At 36.9% G+C, this 21,442-nt stretch overlaps 1 protein-coding gene across 1 annotated transcript; it reads left to right on the forward strand.

The window, feature by feature from the left end:
* Positions 1-3,566: 3,566 nt before the first annotated feature.
* Positions 3,567-21,213, forward strand: LOC306886169 (calpain-3-like; the record flags this gene model as incomplete). Its single annotated transcript, XM_079443076.1, has 21 exons — positions 3,567-3,818; positions 5,284-5,353; positions 5,749-5,867; positions 5,950-6,083; positions 6,772-6,940; positions 7,171-7,254; positions 8,762-8,856; positions 9,855-9,932; positions 10,154-10,314; positions 10,528-10,697; positions 10,846-10,857; positions 11,038-11,246; positions 12,321-12,357; positions 17,422-17,499; positions 17,670-17,727; positions 17,806-17,870; positions 18,805-18,873; positions 18,961-19,039; positions 19,154-19,270; positions 20,277-20,335; positions 21,173-21,213. 21 exons carry the CDS (start codon positions 3,567-3,569, stop codon positions 21,197-21,199), a joined length of 2,142 nt encoding a protein of 713 aa, XP_079299202.1. The 3' UTR covers positions 21,200-21,213.
* Positions 21,214-21,442: the final 229 nt, after the last annotated feature.

Here is a 21,442-nt window from a genome sequence, read left to right on the forward strand (position 1 = left end):
GCTGATTCAGAAGTGCCAGATTGTCATAGCAAAGTCAAAATTACCTCCTCTCCTAGGTTCACGAAATGGTCGTCCATAAAATGCATTGCTGTTCTGTTGTAAGTAATCTTAATGATTCCTAATTGCATCTACTTTCGAAAGGCCAAATAAAATGCTTTTGCTTTCGCCTAGAAACACACAGCGTCTCCCTGTCATGGCTGCATCAACACTACTGCGGTTACTGAAACCACCTTCTTTCTTTGCGTGAACATTTGGGCGGCATTACGCAAATATTTCCACATCATGACGTAGACATGTGGTGGCGTGTTTGAATGAGCCGTTTTAGGGGGGCGTGGCAGAGTCTTAACTTTTATAAAGAATATCTCTTTGGTTTTGAGACTTTAGTCTTTGCAACTTCAGGGATCTTATCTATGCACAATCAGCTTGTAACACTCCAAAGAGAAAGGAAAACTTGAAATCGCATCATATGACCCCTTTAAATAGAAGCTGTCTGACAAAGTGAAGCATGCTTAAAGAGCAACAAATCATGCCGCGGTGTAAAGAAATTCAAGAACAGATGAGAAACAAAATAGTTGACATGTATCAGTCTGGAAAGGGTTATAAAGTAATTTCTAAGGTTTTGGGACTCCAGCGAACCATGGTCAGAGCCATTATCCACAAATGGAGAAAACTTGGAACAATGATGAACCTTCCCAGGAGTGGCCGGCCTACCAAAATTACTCCAAGAGCGCAACGACAACTCATCCAGGACAGGAGATCATAAAAGAACACAAAACAACATCTAAAGAACTTCAGGCCTCACTTGCCTCAACAATAAGAAAGAGACTGGGCTAAAACAGCATCCATGTGAGAGTTCCAAGGCAAAAGATACTGCTGACACAAAAAGAACACAAAGGCTCGACTCACATTTGCCAAAAAACATCTTGATTATCCACAAGACTTTTGAGCAAATATTCTGTGGACTGATGAGACTAAAGTTGAACTTTTTGGAAGGTGCGTGTCCCGTTACATCTGGTGTAAAACTAACACAGCATTTCATAAAAAGAACATCATACCAATAGTGAAACATGGTGGTGGTAGTGTGATGGTCTGGGGCTGCTTTGCAGGACCTGGATGACTTGCCATAATTGATGGAACCATGAATTCTGCACTCTATCAGAAAATCCCGAAGGAGAATGTCTGGCCATCAGTTTGTGACCTCAAGCTCAATCGCACTTGGGTTATGCAGCAGGACAATGATCCCAAACACACCAGCAAGACCACCTCTGAAGGGCTCAATAAAAACAAAATTAAGGTTTTAGAGTGGCCAAATCAAAGTCCGGACTTAAATCCGATTGAGATGCTGTGGCATGACCTTAAACAGTACTTTCATGCTCGAAAACCCTCCAATGTGGCTGAATTAAAACAATTCTGCAAAGATGAGTGGGCCAAAATTCCTCCACAGCGCTGTAACAGACTCATTGCAAGTTATCGCAAACGCTTGATTGCAGTTGTTGCTGCAAAGAATGGCACAACCAGTTATTAGATTTAGGGGGCAATTACTTTTTCACATAGTACCAGGCAGGTTTGGACAGCTTTTTCCTAAATGCAATCATTATTTCAAAACTGCATTTTGTGTTTATTTGGGTTATCTTTGTGTAATATTAAAATGTGTTTGATGATCTGAATCTTTTAAGTGTGATAAATATGCAAAAAAACAAAACAAAAAACAGGAAGGGGCAAAAACCTTTTCGCGGCACTGTATGATGTTAAAAAAGATTTCTGTTTCAAATAAATGCTCTCTTGAAATGTATTTTTATCAATGAATACTGAAAAAAATGTATCATGGTTTCCATTAAAATATTAAATAGCACAACTGTTTTCAACCTTGATAATAATGAGTGTTTCAATGTTTCTTGAGCATCAAATGAACATATTAGAATGATTTCTGAAGGCTCATGTGACACTAAAGACTGGAGTAATGATGCTGAAAATTCAGTTTTGCCATCATAGAAAAATAGATTTAATTTTTAAATATGTTGGTTAGTGTTTAGTCACTTAAGGATAATTTACATGTACTATGTAATGTGTAACAAGAACACATCAAGAAAAAATCTTACCATATTTTTGCCCAGCCCCAAGACATAATATACTGTATATGATTCAGTTTGATTTCCATATTCATGTTGTTCAGTATTTACATGGCACTCTAAAGCAGGGTTTCCCAAAGAAGTGTGTACTAGGTTCTCTTTATTTACATTTGCATACATTTTTGAATATAAGTTTACATTATTTTATGTTATTAACTTGAGGATTTTGAAAGTGAAGAATTTGAGGATCTTGAGACATAAACGTTAGTATTGTAACTTGAAATACACAAAGACTGGGAAATAGTAATATAGTGGATGGTATTATTCCAATTACCAGGATTTTTGAAATGATTATTTTACACTTTTTCAAATTTGGTTGTTTTACGGTATTTCAGATGCATGCCTTAAAAAGTCAAAACAATGCGCAATTGCAATAAAACAGTTGGTTAATTAAATCAGCACTTTAATAATGGAATGTAATATTATAGATTTCTTCCACAATGCTCATCTGATTTTGATGGCTGGGTTCGTTTAACATGAATTATTAGCCATTTTCCTTTGCCATACTTACGTGAGACTGTAGAGTTGACATGATGGAGGTGAAATAAATTTCAAAATAGAAAACATGGTGCAAAAAGATCTTAATTTCCAAATAAAGAATTATCAAAGAGTAATATGTTTTTTATGATTCAAAAAAGAATCATAAATTCGATTCAAATTCAAAGCTGATTCAAAATTAAGCTTTACTGTCACAGCAATAAATTATATTTTGAAATATTTTAAAATAGGAAAGTTATTTTAAATTGTTACAATTCACAATATAACTCTTTTACTGTATTTTTGATGCAATAAATGGAGCCTTGATGAGAATAAAAGACATTTTAAAAAATGTTACTGACCCCAAATTTTTAAACTATTGTATGATACAACTGAACAATTACAAAAGAGAGTTATTAATTATCCACATTGATAAAGTGACATAATATAGACAGTTTTGTTAAGTTAGGTCAAGCCTGCTGTCGTTATGCTGAGAGTGCTTAATGCTGAACTCTATTGAGAACAGGTTTAAAGGCTGTGAATGCCTTCTGCTGAGGTAGGCCATCTCACTGGCCTCTCTTTGCGGGCCGCTCTCCTTTGTGTCACCCTACAATGGCGGCACGAGAGCACAACTGTCGCCCAATGCGTATTGTTCATCAGCCAATGGGAGCAATCCAAAGAGAAGACTGTAGCAGTTTGTGTATTTATGTGTATGTATGCAGGTGTGTTTGTGTGTACGTGTTTGTGCACGTAAAAGGAGTGTGTTCACACGTTGTCTTTTTCTTCTAACCCTGGTTTTTACTCCCTGACCGCATGAAAGGTGCGTCATTTAGCAGGGCAACCAATCAGAGGTCAGCTGTTTGAATTTATGCCAGGGATCTTTGGCTTGTGAGACTTAAGTAGTGGTGGCAAAAGCCAGTATTTTCAATCCCTAAAAAAACACTGTCCCAGTGAGACAAGATGCCCTATACGCCATCTGGTTTTTTCTGCGACCGGTTAATCCGTGAAAGAGAGAGAAGAGATGGTGAAGGATCCCTGAGCAAACCCATTCGTTTCAGTGGCCAGGACTACAACACCCTCAAGCAGGAGTATCTCCAGAAGAAGACTCTTTTTGAGGATGAATCCTTCCCTGCCACTGTGGACTCCCTTGGCTTCAAAGAGCTGGGCCACAAGTCCAACAAAGTCAAGACCATTGTCTGGAAGCGTCCCAAGGTAGGAGGCAGAGGGCCTATGTCGGTTTGATTGGACTGGGACTATAGTGAGTGGGATGTGGAAATGGCACATGGGATGGATGAAGCAGCTCAACTAATGGGACTTCCCTCAAAATGTATTGAATTGTTTATAAACACATATTCATGGGCATTGGGCAATGATAATGCTTAGATGGCAAAAGATTTCAGGGAGAATGTGGGTAAAACTGGGGCTAGCTGTCACTTTTTTTAATGTGTGTGTGTCTCTAGAAGCCTGGTTTAAATACTTTTGCTTTGTGACAACAAAAGAATAGCATAATAAAGGGTTTTTGATGAGTTTTTAGTATAATTATTTATGAAGCACAAAGGAATTTATGAAATGCACACATTAACATGTGCTCTGCCAAGCATTCCCAAATGTTTTTCAAATGTCAACCCAAACCCCTTGACCAAAAATATTTCCTTGAAATACTGGCTGATGGTGTAAGTTAATATTTTAATAATTTAACAACACATTTGCATGTTAACTGTAAAATCACATTGTGAAATATAAAGTCACATTTTTGAGTTATAAAACTCCAATTGCAAGAAAGAGTCACAATAAAATAGTCAAAATGAAGAGAAATAAAAGTCACATTGGAAGATACAGTATAGTTACATTTGTGAGAAATAGACATTGTAAACATTGTGAGGTATGAAATCAAATATACTAGACATAATCATACAGTGAAATAAAGATGCAATTGCAAAAAATACAGTCACATTCTGGAATATAAAGTTGCAATTGCCAGAAAGAGTCACACTGAGATAAAGTCACAATTACGAGGAATAGTCACATTGTGCGGCAAAAAATCGCAAATGCGAAATGTAAATTTCACAGAGATATAAAGTTGCAATTTCATGAAATAAAGTCACATTGTGAGAAATAAAATTGCAATTATGAGTAAAGTCACATAAGATATGGTATAAAGTCGAAATTGCGAGACATAGTCATATTGTGAGATATAAAATCACAATTGCGAGAAATAAAGTCACACTGTTAGAATACAGTATATAGTCACATTTGAGTAGTCGTATTATGAGATTAAAAAATCACAATTTGTGAAAAATAGTCACATTGTAAGATATAACGTTGCAACTGTGAGAAATAAAATCACAATTTTGAGAAGTAGTCAAAATGTGTGATACAAAGTCATAATTATGAGAAATAAAGGTGCAATCACGATATATGACGTCACAATTACAAGAAATTAAATTCACAAAGAAATACACTTTTACCATATTATTGTTATTATTATTTTTAATCTGAGGTGGAAACTTCAAACTTTGTAACAACTTGTCTGTCCATCCATTGCTTCATCCATTCATTCAAAACATCAGAAAGAATCAGAAACAGTATCAGTCTTCATATCTCTGAATCTGTGTGTAATATTTCAAAGCTCTTGTAATATTCATAAACAAACTCTTTGATTATTTGTGTCCTGCAGGAGATATGTGATGACCCACAGTTCATTGTCGGAGGTGCCAGCAGGACAGATATCTGCCAGGGAGAACTGGGTAAGATAACACTTTACCATATTACCACAATATGTGACAGACTGATCATTGGGGAGCGCATTTAGGGTCACATTGCAACTTCATGGCAGTGAGCACCTCTCTCTGGCCCCCATATACAGACCTACAGTCCCGTGGGCCGCCTCCATATTGTGTTTACTCTGTTGGAAGGGAATCCAGCTAGCAGCGCTTCCTATTGTTGTGACTCCACATGGGCAATAAAAGAGACCAAAGACACAAAGGTTGCTAATACATAGAGTAGATTACCAACATGGCATGTTGCCCTGGACAGTCAAAAAATGCTGCGATCAGCAGTGTAGGCCCCTGTTTTACTGCAAATAGTACAATATATAAAATATTCCCAATTGATGTGAGAGATTATTTTCTGTTCATTTTAGGAGACTGCTGGTTGCTTGCAGCCATTGCATCCTTGACTATGAACGACAAGCTGCTATGTCGTATTGTACCTCAAGAGCAGAGCTTCTCAGAAGGCTATGCTGGAATTTTCCATTTCCAGGTCAGTGACATTGAACAAAATAGCTTTTGATTTATATCTTCTTTAAATTTCCGTGTCTTCCTCTCTCTGTTTTCCAACTCAGTTCTGGCATTATGGCGACTGGGTGGATGTCGTTGTCGATGACCGCATTCCCACCTCCAACAACCAGCTGATGTTCACCAAATCAGCTGAAAGGAATGAATTCTGGAGCGCTCTGCTGGAAAAAGCTTATGCTAAGTAAGTATCTGTGCAGGACATATACTTGACATGTTTTGGAATTGGTCAGTCCTTCAAAATTAAAATCTGGAACATCTTTTAAGGTTTTATTGATGCAAAAATATATAAATGCATAGGCCATTTTGAGGAAACATTGTGATTTGTTTGTGAATATCATACTGTCCATACCCCCAATCCTAAAAATACAGTCACAGCTTGCACAGTAAGTTTATGTAGTATTATTCACTTTAAGTTTGCATTAATCAACACATCACCTTTTGTGTCAACCCTGTTACATGAAGTGACTGTTAACATTGCATTGCACTGCACTGCTTTACCTTTGTATTACATGCAAATTGCATGCTTATCTGATGGAAACAGTATAAAAATACTGATATTTTAGTTTAAACGTCCTCAAAAAGCATATAAACATGAGTGACACAAATGAGAATAATTCTTAAATAGCAGATATTATTGTTTAGCTCAATCAGCACGGTTCTTGTGATACTTTATTGGCATTTTTCTCTTTTCTTTTTTTAAACTAGTAAGTAACTGTACTGTAACTGAAGTACGGCAGGAATTTATTATCATTAATTTATGCACATAACACCTCAATACAAAGAAGTGAGGTATACTCTTCCAACACTTTCACATTTCCTTTATTTTTGCCAGTAAGGTGTCTCAATGTAATTTGTGTATTCCTATTAAGGCTTCATGGTTCCTATGAGGCTCTTAAAGGTGGAAACACTGCTGAGGGGATGGAGGACTTCACCGGTGGAGTGACTGAATTCTATGAGATGAAGGAGGCCCCTAAAGAGCTGTATAAGATCATGAAGAAAGCTCTGGAGAGAGGCTCCCTCATGGGCTGCTCCATTGATGTGAGTCAAGGGAAGCTTAATGACCTGTATTTATGGATAATATTCTGCTGTTTTATTTTTAAACACTATTAATCTATTATATTGTAAGTCGCTTTGGATAAAAGCGTCTGCCAAATGACTAAATGTAATATGTAAATGTATTAATCGTAAACATTTTTTTTAATAAAAACAATAACTTTTAGTCCAAATTCTAGTATCCTACCATAAAGCAATTCAATTTTTACCCACAGTCCCTGGTTCCAGTCCGCTTTGAAACTCGTACTACAACAGGACTTGTGAAGGGTCATGCCTACTCTGTTACTGCTGTAGAGGAGGTAAACCTTCTATTATTTGGTACTTTTATGAGTATTTCTTTTTAGTGCTGGGCAACGATTAATCGTGATTAATCGCATACAAAATAAAGGTTTTTGTTTATAAAATATATGTGTATGTACTGTGTATATTTATTATGACTTTATATATATATAAAGACACACATACAGTATATATTTTGAAAATATTTACATGTATTTACATGTATATATATTTATATTCATATAATTTATATTATATATAAATATATTTAATATGTAAACATAATAATAATATGTATATATTTTAAAATATATACATGCATGTTTGTGTATTTATATATACGTAATAAATATACACAGTACATACACATACAGTGCTGCTTGAAAGTTTTTGAACCCCTTGCAGAATCTGTGAAAATATGAATAATTTTAACAAAATAAGAGAGATCATACAAAATGCATGTTATTTTTTATTTAGTACTGTCCTGAGTAAGATATTTTACATAAAAGATGTTTACATTTAGTCCACAAGACAAACAATAGCTGAAATTATTAAAATATCCCATTCAAAAGTTTGGGAACCCTTGGTTCTTAATACTGTGTGTGGTTACCTGGATGATCTACGACTGTTTTTTTGTTTTGTGATGCTTGTGTTTGAGTCCCTTGTTTGTTCTGAACAGTTAAACTGCCTGCTGTTCTTCAGAAAAATCCTCCGTGTCCTGCAGATTCTTCAGTTTTCCAGCATCTTTTGCATTTTTCAACCCTTTCCAGCAGTGAGTGTATGATTTTGAGATCCATGTATTAACACTGAGGACAATTGAGGGACTCAAACACAACAATTAAAAAAGGTTCAAACATTCACTGATGCTCCAAAAGGAAACACGAAGCATTAAGAGCCGGGGGGTGAAAACTTTTGAACAGGATGAAGATGTCCAAAGTTTTCTTATTTTGTAGAAATATAATTTTTTCCCATTTAGTACTGCCCTTCAGAAGCAACAGAAGATACTTTCATGTTTCCAGAAGACAAATTAAGTACAATTTATCTTTATTTTTCTGAAGAACAGCAGGCAGTTGAACTGTTCAGAACAAACAAGGGACTCATGAACAACCATCACAAAACAAAAAACAGTCATGGATCATCCAGGTAACCACACACAGTGTTAAGAACCAAGGGTTTCCAAACTTTCGAATGGGATATTTTAATAATTTCAGCTATTTTTTTTTGTCTTGTGGACTAAATGTAAACATCTTTTATGTAAAATATCTTACTCAGGACAGTACTAAATAAAAAATTGCATGCATTTTGTATAATCCCTCTTATTTTGTTAAAATTACATTTTCACAGATTCTGCAAGGGGTTCACAAATGTTTTGCAGCATTGTATATTATGTACACAAAACCTTTTATTTTGGAATGCGATTAATCACGATTAATCGTTGCCCAGCACTATTGTTTTTATGATGGTCGTAAGTTTTCTAACTTAACTCTGAGAGTGTCTGATGGTATTTGTGATATTTTGTGTCTGCAGTGTAAACAGTCCCAGCAGAAGGGGTCTAAAGTTCGTCTGGTGCGTCTGCGTAACCCTTGGGGTCAGGTAGAATGGAATGGACCTTGGAGCGATAAGTGAGTATCTGCTTATTCCTGAATTTAAACTTGTTTAAGACTATTTTTATTGTTTAATATGCATATTGCTAAGACCTCTTAATTATCAACATGTTCAAAATCTGTTGCACACAACCTGCTGCATGCATTCTGTCATCTGATAGAAGTTTGCTAAAAAGTGCATACTTTTTTTAAGGCATTTTAGAATAATTGTTTCTCTTCATGTAAAAAATGTTCATCTTCATGTCATGGTACATGTGTCTTTTTTTGTGAAATCTTTATAAAGATATATAAAGTAAACATTAGAATACATTTTTATTTTGTTAGTAACATTTCACAATGAACATCTGGACTGAAGCAACTTGGATTTGCTTGAGTATCCATACATCATTTTTTTCAAAGTTGTAAATATATTTTAAAAATATATATATAATAATGACAAAAACACAGTTAAAAAAATAAAATAAAACTTAAAAATAAAAACATTCAAAATATTAACAAAATCTATAATAATATCTCAGTTAATCTAAAATGTACTGTATGGAAATGTGTCCTGTATGGATGAATTTAATTATTTATTATTTGGTTCATTATCATCAAAGACATACAAATGTAATCTTCTGAGGAATGTTTATTTGTATTTCTCTCAATAATTACTGTACTGTATGTATGTTTTGTCACCCCCCCCCCCCCCCCCCCCTCCAATAAAAATTACAGAGCTTTGATTATAAAATTAAGCTTTTAAATATTTAAATATAATCTTACTAAGACATATTATTGGGAGATATAGAGTGACATCTTATATTTTTATTTATTGATTTTAGCTTGAGTACGAATTCCATATTTTATATGCATATATGCAATTTTATTTTTAGATTTTATTCAATAAACTCAATAAACTTTAGTCAATAAACTTCCAACTTCCATTAAAAATGTCATTTGTCAGTCTCTACAGGGTTAAAAAGTAGATGTTAGTATACAGTTACTACAATCATTTCTTTCTTTCTTTTTTACTGCAGTTCAAAAGAGTGGGAGAACCTCTCTAAAGGGGAAAAAGAGAAACTTCAGCATCAGAATGCTGATGACGGAGAATTCTGGTGAGTTCAAACAAGCTAGCAAACATATCCTAATGATTCTGAGAGTCATGTAGACAGTGTTGTGGTTCAGATCAATTACAAAATAAGGCCTTGACTTAATCTAGACTAGAATGAGCTGGTCTCGATTTTAAATAGACAGTATACAAAAGCTGCTTGCAAAGGATATTTTGTCTTTATTCACTTCGAGAAATAAAGTTTTAACACTTGTTGTCAACCTGTAGGATGTCATTTGAGGATTTTAAGAAAAATTACACTAAAATTGAGATTTGCAACCTGACCCCTGATGCTCTGGAGGACGATAAATTACACAAATGGACAGTGTCTGTTAATGAAGGACGCTGGGTAAGAGGATGCTCCGCTGGAGGATGCAAGAATTATCCAGGTGGGTGTTATTTTAATGAATTGAAAGTGGAATAAAAACTAAAATAAGCAAATCATTTATTTGACATTTTACAATCTTACATAATTAATAGCAGCGCTCATTCTTAAAATGCATCTAAAAGTGCTTCACAGGTTAAAAATATGAAAAAACAAAAAAAGGAAGTCTCAGAGAAAACACTAATGGCTTTAATATTATATGTGTGGCCTCCTATAGACACATTCTGGACAAATCCACAATACCGCCTGCGTCTCCTGGAGGAAGATGATGACCCGGAAGATAATGAAGTGTCTTGCACTTTTGTTGTTGCTCTAATGCAGAAAAACAGGCGTAGAGAACGCAAGATGGGTGCAAATCTCTTCTCTATTGGATTTTCCATCTACGAGGTATCAAAGAGAGAATATAGATCATGTGTTTTTATTCTGCCATTAACAGTGTGAAATTATGCAAATAGCAACATTCATCTCACATAGAGATATGTATCTGGTTGATAATGCATCCAACCCTCTTTTAACTCTTTCTATTTGTCTATAGGTTCCAAAGGAGGTATGAAAATGTGAAGACGATAAATGTTTGGACTCGAGGCTTGAGGATATCATGCTGTTCATGCAGTGCTTTCTCTTTACCACTGCTAGTTCCTTTGTGCTTTTACTGGCATTTACCAGTGTTATATAGATCAAATATAAACTTCTTTATAACTTGCTTCTGTGTTTCTCTGTCTGTCAGATGCACGGAAACAAGCAGCCTATGCAGAAGGAGTTCTTCACACCTAGCACCTTTAAGGCTCGTTCCAAGGCCTACATTAACCTGCGTGAGGTGACCCAGCGTTTCCGCCTGAGCCCTGGGGAGTATGTCATCGTTCCCTCCACATTCGAGCCCCACCAGGAAGGCGAGTTCATCCTCCGCGTCTTCTCTGAAAAGAGAAATACCTCTGAGTAAGTGAAAGCAGAAGGAATGTCAAACAAAAAAATGCTGGTTCGCAAAGAATGCGTTTTTGGATTCCAATGCACTGCTTTTTCATTATTTGTTGATGTAAATATGCGCTATACACATGAGTTTTGTTGTTTGTGCTCCCAGTTTGTGTTTTTTGTAACATTTTGTAAATGTGACGCTTAGATACATTTTTTCATTTCAAAAACTCATTCTGTGTAAATTACCCCAGAAACATCTGGTTTGAAAGCAGCTGTTACAGAAATTGATACTCATGTCAATTGGCTGCAAAAGCATTAAATGGGCGTTATTTTATGTACAAAGGGGCATGGCTACATTATCACATGAATACCAAGGTAACGTTATTGTAACCTGATTGAGTTGTCTATACAGAGGGGATGGGAAACAATTGGGAAAATGGGTGGAAAAAACCACAAGGACAACAATTTTAACGACAATTTGATTTGTAGAGCTGGAAGAAATCGGCCCCAGTTCGAGGCTGTAATGGAATCTTTTTTAGGACAAGCACCAGCACATTTTGGGACCCTCTGGTAAACATTTCCTTTCAGTTCTGACCAACTCTGAAGCACAATTAAACTTCAGCTGCAAGAAAGACATGGACACACAAAGGACTGCCGAGGTTCTCCAAGGAATGCTGATGAAGGACGAGGATTTTAACAAGGATCATGTCCAAAATGATTTCCAGTTTCTTGATGTGACTTAAATGTGTATTAACCACTGGCCCTGTGATGGTCATTGTTAAACAAACTTCTCACCTTTTATAAAATTATACACAGAATTAACTTTTAATGATACATTAAAGTAATTATGCTTTAAGGATTAATCACACATGGTAAGTTTGAGCACTTCCTACTAAAAAAAGTATGGTTATATGGCTGATATAAGCAGAATAACAGTTGATCATTTGGCAAATAAAAGTAGCTCAAAACACAGGACAGACATACTGAAGAATAAGCTCAAATATAAAGGAAAACCTACATGATAAAAGGCTCCCCGAAAGCTCTTTGATGACCTGTGCTGTTTACTGTGGTGACCGGTGTTTGTTGGTTTCTTCTCAGGGAGATAGAGAACAGGATTGAAGCTGATCATCCAGTGGTAAGTACTTGATCATCTACAAAGCATTTGAGTTCAACTGAGACGTGCCTTTATTACAAATAGTACTTTTAACTCTTAAATGATCAGAGTGTATCTATGACAAGGGTTCTAAAAATATGACCTCTTATAAAAAAAAAAGTGTTCTCGTGGCTCAATTTGCCCCGGGTTAGGGGTAAGTTGACCCAAGTCAGTGGGTAAGGTGTAAACTGACCATCTAACGGAATCTGATGCATCTTCTGGTTCTTATGAGAAGGTTCTTTATGTAGCAGCCATTACATCTGACATGCTAAAATTTCAGAAGAAAAAAAAACGTTTTTAAAGTAAATGGGTGTCTTCCACTCCTCCCACGTGTTTCTCCTCTAGACTCCTTTACTGGCAGAAATGATGGGTGGTTCCAAAATATATGGTCACATGACAGTAAAAGTGTACAATACCCAAGATACAGGGGGTGGGTCGACTTACTCACTGGCTCAATGTACCCCACTCTCCCCTAAGAAAATAAATTAGAACATAAAATTAACTACAACTAATACATGCTATTATTACTAGAGATGTGCATGAGTACTTCAAGTAACACTGTTAATCAATAATGTAAACAGCGATTGGTCATGATTATGTGTGACATTACTTTTTTTTGCTGAACTATAAACTCAGTAACAACAACTCTACAAAAATGAGTCAAATAGGGACCCCATTTTAAGTTTTAGAATTAGGAAAAACTTCATATGAGCAGCCATACTCTATTCACTCTAGAGCAAGAAAAATTATGCGCAATTAAATGCAACAAACAGAAAGAGCTTTATTGCCAAGTGTGTTTATACACACAAGGAAATTGTCTTGGTGTTAGGAGCTTCCAGTACAGAAGTACAAACATAGTGCAGACAACATATAATTAAGGTAATAAAAACACTAATAATGAAGAGAATAGACAATAAATTATAAATAACAACAGTAATGAAAATAAAATTATACAGAAAATAAAAAATGTCCATAAACAGAACGGTGAATGTGCATATGTCCTATGTACGGATGAAGGTTTGATGAGTTATTTACAGATGTACAGTACCGGGGTGTGTTATGTGTTGTTCAGGTGGGATACGGCCTGGGGGAAAAAACTGTTCTTGTGTCTGGCTGTTCTGATGCTCAGTGATCTGTAGCGCCGGCCAGAGGGCAACAGTACAAAGAGAGAATGAGCTGGGCGTGAGGGGTCCAGAGTGACTTTCTTAGCCCTTTTCCTCACTCTGGAGATATAAAGATCTTGGAGGTTTGGTAGAGGGGCACCGATAATCCTCTCAGCAGTCCTGACTGTCCGTTGTAGTCTTCTGATGTCTGTTTTGGTAGCCAAACCAAACAGTTATAGATGATCACAGGACAGACTCGATGATGGCAGAGTAGAACTGTTTCAGCAGCTCCTGTGGCAGGTTGAACTTCCTTAGCTGGCAGCTTAATACAGCCTCTGCTGGGCATTTTTCACAAGAGAGTCAATGTGAATGTCCCACTTCAGGTCCTGGGAGATGGTGTTGCCTAGGAACCTGAATGACTCTACTGCAGCCACAGTGCTGTCCATGATGGTGAGAGGGGGGAGTGCAGGGGGGTTCCTACTGAAGTCTACTATCATCTCCACTGTTTTGAGCGTGTTGTGTTTGTTGTGACTGCACCAGACAGCCTGTCTCCTGTCTGTAAGCAGACTCGTCTCCGTCCTTGATGAGGCCAATGACTGTAGTGTCGTCTGCAAACTTCAGGAGCTTGACAGAGGGGTCTTTAGATGTACAGTAATTTGTGTAGAGGGAGAAGAGCAGTCGGGAGAGAACACATCCCTGAGGGCCACCAGTGCTGATGGTGAGAGTCCTGGATGTGAGTTTGTCCAGCCTCACTAGCTGCTGCCTGTCTGTCAGGAAGCTGGTGATCCACTGACAGATGGAGGTAGGCACAGAGAGCTGTGTGAATTTGTCTGAGAGAAGTTCAGGCATGATGGTATTGAAGGCCGAGCTGAAGTCCACAAATAAGATCCTTGTGTAAGTCCCAGGTAAGACCTGTTTGCTCTGTAGGCAAACTGAAGAGGATCCAGCAAAGGTTCAGTGATGTCCTTCAGGTAGGCCAGGACCAGTCGCTCAAATGACTTCATGACCACAGATGTGAGAGCGACAGGTCTGTAGTTGTTAAGGCCAGTGATTTTGGGCTTTTTGGAGACAGGAATGATGGTGGAGCGTTTGAAGCAGCTGGGAATTTCACACAGCTCCAGAGATCTGTGTAAAGATGGGGGCCAGTTGGTCAGCACAGACTTTTAGACAGGCAGGTAAAATGGTGAGGGAGGGAGGGAGTGGGGTTGCAGGGGTGAGGGGGTGACTGTGTGGAGTGCAGATCAGAGCGGGTGCTGGGTGTCAGTCTGGCCTTTTCAAATCGGCAGTAAAACACATTGAGATCGTCAGCCAGTTGTTGATTATCCACAGACTGTGGGGGTGGTGTCTTGTACTTGGTGATGTTCCTCAGACCAGTCCATATTGACACCGGATCGTTGGCTGAAAGCTCTCTTCTCAGCTTTTCAGAGTAGTTTTTTTTAGCCATTCTGATCTCCTGATCTCTTAGTCTGTTCCTGGTCTGGTTATACAAGATTTTATCCCCACTTCTGTATGCATCCTCTTTGGCCTGATGAAGCTGTTTGAGTTTCCCAGTAATCCACGGTGCATAATTATTGAATGATAAGAATGTCCTGGTGGGGATGCACATATCCTCACAGAAACTGATATATGAAGTTACAGTCTCAGTGAGCTCGTCCAGCTCGTGGCAGCAGCTTCAAAAACACTCCAATCAGTAAGGTGGAAACAGGCTTGTAAAACCCGCTCTGTTTCATTAGTCCATCTTTTAACAGTTCTTAATACAGGTTTAGCTGATTTCAGTTTCTGCCTGTAGGTTGGTATAAAATGAATCAAACAGTGATCAGAGAGCCTCAAACCTGCCCGTGGGAGAGAGTGATATGCATCCTTTATTGTTGTGTAACAGTGATCTAATATATCACTGTCCCTGGTGGGACATGTAACGTGCTGTCTGTATTTTGGCAGTTCACGGGAGAGATTTGCTTTGTTAAAATCTCCAAGAATGATTAAAAGAGAGTCCGGGTACCATTGCTCCGTTTCAGATATTTGTTCAGCCAGTTGTTGCATCGCGGCGCTCACGCACGCGTCCGGAGGCACGTATATGTAACAACTGTACACGACAGGTAACAAATAGTTTAAAGACAACTATTTAAAATACACAGAGCATTAAAAACATGAAGCCGTGTGCTATTTTCACAATGAAATTGTGTGTACAAATATTATGGTTATTACAGTAATATGTAGGCTAAAATCTGTTGCACTTACAGTTGAGGTGAAAAGTTTACATCCCCCTTTCACAATATGCAAAATGTTAATTATTTTACCAAAATAAGAGGGATCATTCAAATTGCATTTATTTAGTACTGACCTGAATAAGATATTTTACATAAAAGATGTTTACATATAGTCCACAAGAGAAAATAATAGTTGAATTTATAAAAATTACTCAAAAAGTTCAAAAGTTCAAGATTCAAGATTTTTATTTGTCACATACACAATTATACAGAGTATAACCAGCAGTGAAATGTAGGACCAGTTTGCATCCCCTGATTCTTAATACTGTGTTCTTACCTGAATTATCCACAGCTGTGTTTTTTTTTATTTTTGGTTGTTTGTTTAGTGAGACTGTTGTTTGTTCTGGACAGGTAAACTGCCTGCTGTTCTTCAGAAAAATCCTTCAGGTCCCACAAATTTTTTTTTTGCAGAATTTTTGTGTATTTGAACCCTTTCCGACAAAGACTGTATGATTTTGAGATCCATGTTTTCACACTGAGGATAACTGAGGGACTCATATGCAACTATTACAGAAGGTTCAAACGCTCACTGATGGTCTAGGAGGAAAAACCATGCATTAAGAGACGGGGGTGAAAACTTTTGAATTTGAAGATCAGGGTAAATTTTACTTATTTTGTCTTCTTGGAAACATGTAACTATCTTCTGTAGACATGATTCATTGTTGGAAAAGGTTAAAATACATAAAAATGCTGCAAAACCAAAGAATTTGTGGGACCTGAAGGATTTTTCTGAAGAACAGCAGGCAGTTCAGGACAAACAAGTTACTCATGAACAACTATCACTAAACAAAAAAACACAGCTGTGGATCATTCAGGTAAGAACACAGTATTAAGAATCCGAGGTCCTGATTGTCTGTGGTCATTAAAAAAATATAAAAAAAATCCCAGGATGTCCTTCGAAAAAGAGTAGGGGTGTAACCCCGGCATCCTGGCCAAATTTCCCCATTGGCCTCTGACCATCATGGCTTCCTAATCATCCCCATACACTGTTTGGCTTCATCACTCTGTCTCCTCTCCACCAGTAAGCTGGTATGTGGTGGGCGTTCCGGTGCAATATGGCTGCTGTCGCATCATCCAGGTGGATGCTGCACATTGGTGGTGGTTGAGGAGGTTCCCCCCCTTCTATGTAAAGCGCTTTGAGTGCCCAGAAAAGCGCTATATAAATGTAACAAATTATTATTATTATTATTTTGGTCAAATAATTAACAGTTTGCAGATTCTGAAAGGAGGATGTAAACTTTTGACCTCAACTGTAGAAAGATTTTTTTTAAATTAATGTATCAGAATTTTTCTTAAGAAATGTCATCACTTCTTTGAAAAACAGTTTTTCATAAATAGATTAAAAGATAGAAAGATGAATCTTTCATAAAAATATTTGGAGTGGACTTAGGGTGAACTCTTTTGTCTTGCAACCTCCTAACAGTTCTCTAACGAAAAACAACCCTGAACACTTTAGAAAACCCTGTTGCAACCAATTAGCAAGCGAATGTCACACAAGCAATTTCGGCTCATTCTGTTATTTCTCAGTACTATATTTGACTCTTTTTTTTGAGGGACAAAACTGTCCAAATAAAATCTGCATTAATTATTGAGAATAAAGAATCTACTTGTCATCAAATTCTTTGGCTGCTTACACATTAAGTTCAGTTCTCACGTGTGTATTTTACAACTCCCAGCCGGCTCCGGCTTCAATTGGGGAAGATAGCGAGGAGGACCAGCAGTTCCTGTCTATTTTCCAGCAGATCGCGGGGGACGTGAGTACTGGGGAGCCACTGAGCGCTGGGGGGAGTGTGAGTATGGTGGTGGGGTGGGACCGGTAATTGGCCATGCCAGTGGTAACAGTGGTAACAGCCATATCCCGACAGTTTTATGTTGGCGTAATAAACACCACACCTGACTTTCTGTTTATTCTTGTGTCTTGCAGCAAATGGAGATTTCAGCCAATGAGCTCAAAGATGTCTTGAACAAGGTGGTGTCTAAACGTACGTATCTTCGAATGATTATTGAATGTTTGTGGTTTTTCTATATAATGCTTTCAGGAAAGTCTCTGCTGTTTACAGACAAGGACCTACACACTGAGGGCTTCAGTCGAGAGAGCTGTAGAAGCATGATTGCCCTCATGGATGTATCCTTTGTATCAAGATTACATAATGTAAAGCCCCTTTAAAGGTATTGTCCGAAACATTTGGGTTATTTTCAGGAAAAGGTATCATTTGTGGCTTTATGGTTTACATCAGCCAATGTGGTTACAGCTTTGTTCCAATAGTTATTTATCATTATTAATGATAAGCCTTAGCTTAGCTCTAGAATGCTACATTATTTCAAATATGTCACTTAGAAATTCATATTCGCCCTAAAGTTAGGAATTTATGTTCTTATCAACAGAAATGTCTATCAATAGAAACGTCAATTCAGATATTATCACTAGTTTTGACATTTCTTTATCAAACAATTTTGTGCCAACTCAATAATGAATATTACAGAAGGTCAGTGTAAAAAAATCACACATTAATTGGTTAATATTCTTTTGCTTTGACAAGATTTTTATTTTTTAATTTGAACTTTCTATTCATCAATTAATCCTTTGATTAAAAAAAAACATTTCTACAGATATATTAAGCAGCATAACTGTTTTCAACATTGATAATAAGAAATATTTCTTGAGCATCAAATCTGCATAAATGATTTCTGAAGAATCAAGTGACAATGAAGACTGGAGTAATGATGCTGAAAATTCAGCTTTGCATCACAGGAATAAATGACATTTTAAAGTACATTGAAACAGAAAGCGGTTATTTTAAATTGTAATAATATTTCAGAATATTACTGCTTTTACTGTATTTTTAATCAAATAAATGCAGCCTTGATTAACTTCTTTCAAAAACATAAAGAGATGGAAATTTCACAGCATAACAGGGTGGAAGAGATCAGTTTTATGTTTTTTGACGCATCTATTTTGATTCTGACAGTTTCATTTCATGCACAGTAGCTTTAATTTCATAGCAGATGTGATAGTGTACAATACTGCATGCAAATCTTTCTTAATCCTAATCACACAGATGGATGGAAAAGGAAGAATTAATCTACAAGAGTTTAGACACTTGTGGAACATAATCAAACAGTGGCAGGTTTGAAATCTCCTCATTATTTCCTATATAAATGGCAATACTACTACTACTATTAATAAAAAGACTTACATTGAATTTTGTCCACAGGGAATCTTTAAGCACTATGACTTTGATCACACTGGCACTATCAGCAGCTACGAGATGAGAAACGCCATCAATGATGCAGGTTAGAAGGTTTTCATGTATTTCTACTGTTCATCTGTTCTCATATTGAAGAGCATTTGTCTCTCTCTCTAATGGTCTTGTCACTGTTCAGTCACGTGTTTTGTGTGCCACTCAGGTTTCCGTCTGAATAACCAGCTCTATGACATTATCACCATGCGATACGCCAATGAAAACATGAATGTCGACTTTGACAGTTTCGCCAGCTGCCTTGTGCGACTAGAGGGGATGTTCAGTAAGTTGTAATCTTTTTTCTTTAGCAAATAGAACAGCAAATAGTATATATGAAATAGTACACGGTATCATTCTCGGGAAGTGGTGCCATTTAAGCTGGAAATTTTTGGATTTTTATCAATATTTTACATTATTTTGCATCTACAATATTAACTTTGTCATAGTAATTATAGACTTTTTACAACGCAGTTGAATTGATAAATCATGCATAAAAAAAAAAAAAAATTTGTCAACCCTGTTATATTCTAAATGTCTTCAGTTTGAAGACATTACAAAAATGAGAAAGTAGCGAGCAAATATCACTGTAGTCAGTATTTTTGTGGGTTGTGCCAAGAACTATTTTTTTCTGTAAAAATTGATCGCTGAATTTTTCTCATAACAGAGTTGACCGTTGAACTATTGAGATAGATAAGGTAAACAATAAAATACTAATAAAATGTCTCTATTAAATATGATTTCAGAAAGCCTGTTTATTAAATAAATAACGGAGCTCTGCGGATGACTCCGAAAACAAAAAATCTATAATGTGGCCACAAATTAAGAACTAGTTTCCACAACTTAATTTGTGGCCATATTTTATTAATTAAATGATTAAAGAACAAATTAAATTTAATGTATTAATTAGTTAAATATTGGCCACTTTGTACTAAATTGTTGCCATGTTTTGGCCACGATGGAACTAACTACTACAATGCGGCAATTTAACTACAATTTAACTAAAATAAGGAAATCGCAGCGTAACAGGGTTGAACAGAAAGCGTGAGGACAAAGAAAACTTGCGTATTTGTTCATATAATGTTTCAAATTAAACTTATTTACAAACTAAAAGTCACGGGGAACACATACAGAACCACTTCCTGCAAATGAACCAACAAAACAGTATGTACAGAGTAAACAACTAAAGATTTAATTTTTTTTTTTTACCAACAATTGATTTAAGGCCTGTGTATGCTAAAATCATACAACATACATGCGTACTGTCTGAAGTGACCCTGTTCTCATTGTAGGAGCATTCCAGGCCTTTGATCAAGGTGGAGATGGCACCATCAGACTTAATGTGCTGGAGGTGAGTAGACACCAATTCATCAACTTAAAGGGATAGTTCACCCAAAAATGAAAATGTTATGTTTATCTGCTTACCCCCAGGGCAGTCAAGATGTAGGTGACTTTGTTTCTTCAGTAGAACACAAACGAAGATTTTTAACTCAAACTGTTGCAGTCTGTCAGTCATATAATGGCAGTCAATGGGACCCACGGCTTTGAGAGAAAAAAAAACATACACAGACAAAACCAAATTAAACCCTGCAGTTCGTGACAATACATTGAGGTCTAAAGACATTAAACAATCGGTCTGTGCAAGAAACAGAACAGTATTTTTATGTTTTTTTTTTACCTCTGATCCACCGCACTGTCCAACTTTCCTGAGTGCGTTCACAACAGCCAGTGCGTGACGCATCTTCTTCTTCTTGCTTAACGGTGGATTGACAGCCACCTATCTCTCAAATGGACCACTGACACACCATCTACAATCTCAATTAGGAGTGTCAATGGTCCATTTGAGAGATAGGTGGTGGTAATGCACTTATAAGTCTGCGATCCACCGGCATGCGCCAGCTGTTGTGATTTTCTCTAAAAACCTTGAGTCCCATTGACTGCCATTATATGACTGACAGACTGCAACAGTTTGAGTTAAAAATCTTAGTTTGTGTTCTACTGAAGAAAAAAAGTCACCTACATCTTGGATGCCCTGGGGGTAAGCAGATAAACATCAAATTTTAATTTTTGGGTGAACTATCCCTTTAAGACATATTTTAATGTTTAGCATCACGACGACGCCATTTAAAACTGTATGTTGGCTGATTGCAAAATGTTGAACTTCAGTGTTAAATTTAAATTTCTCCAGTGGCTTCAGCTAACCATGTACGCATAGACCAGCTATGGATCCAGGTGAGCCCGGACTCGGCAAGGACCAGAACTACCAGCTCTTACCTCAACACTCAATGTGCCAGACTACTGTTACCTCTTTCTCTGTACTTCAGCCCACACTGAACACCTGCTCTGGAAACTTCACACATAATTACTCCTCCTCTTCATTTCAGTTTCAGGCAAGAAGGGTGAAATGAGTATTAGTGTTACAGACCGACGTCACATTTTTTTTGTCAGATTGCATAGG

Source organism: Barbus barbus (assembly GCF_936440315.1).
Source record: "Barbus barbus genome assembly, chromosome: 20".
In the NCBI taxonomy this organism is placed as follows: Eukaryota; Metazoa; Chordata; class Actinopteri; order Cypriniformes; family Cyprinidae; genus Barbus; species Barbus barbus.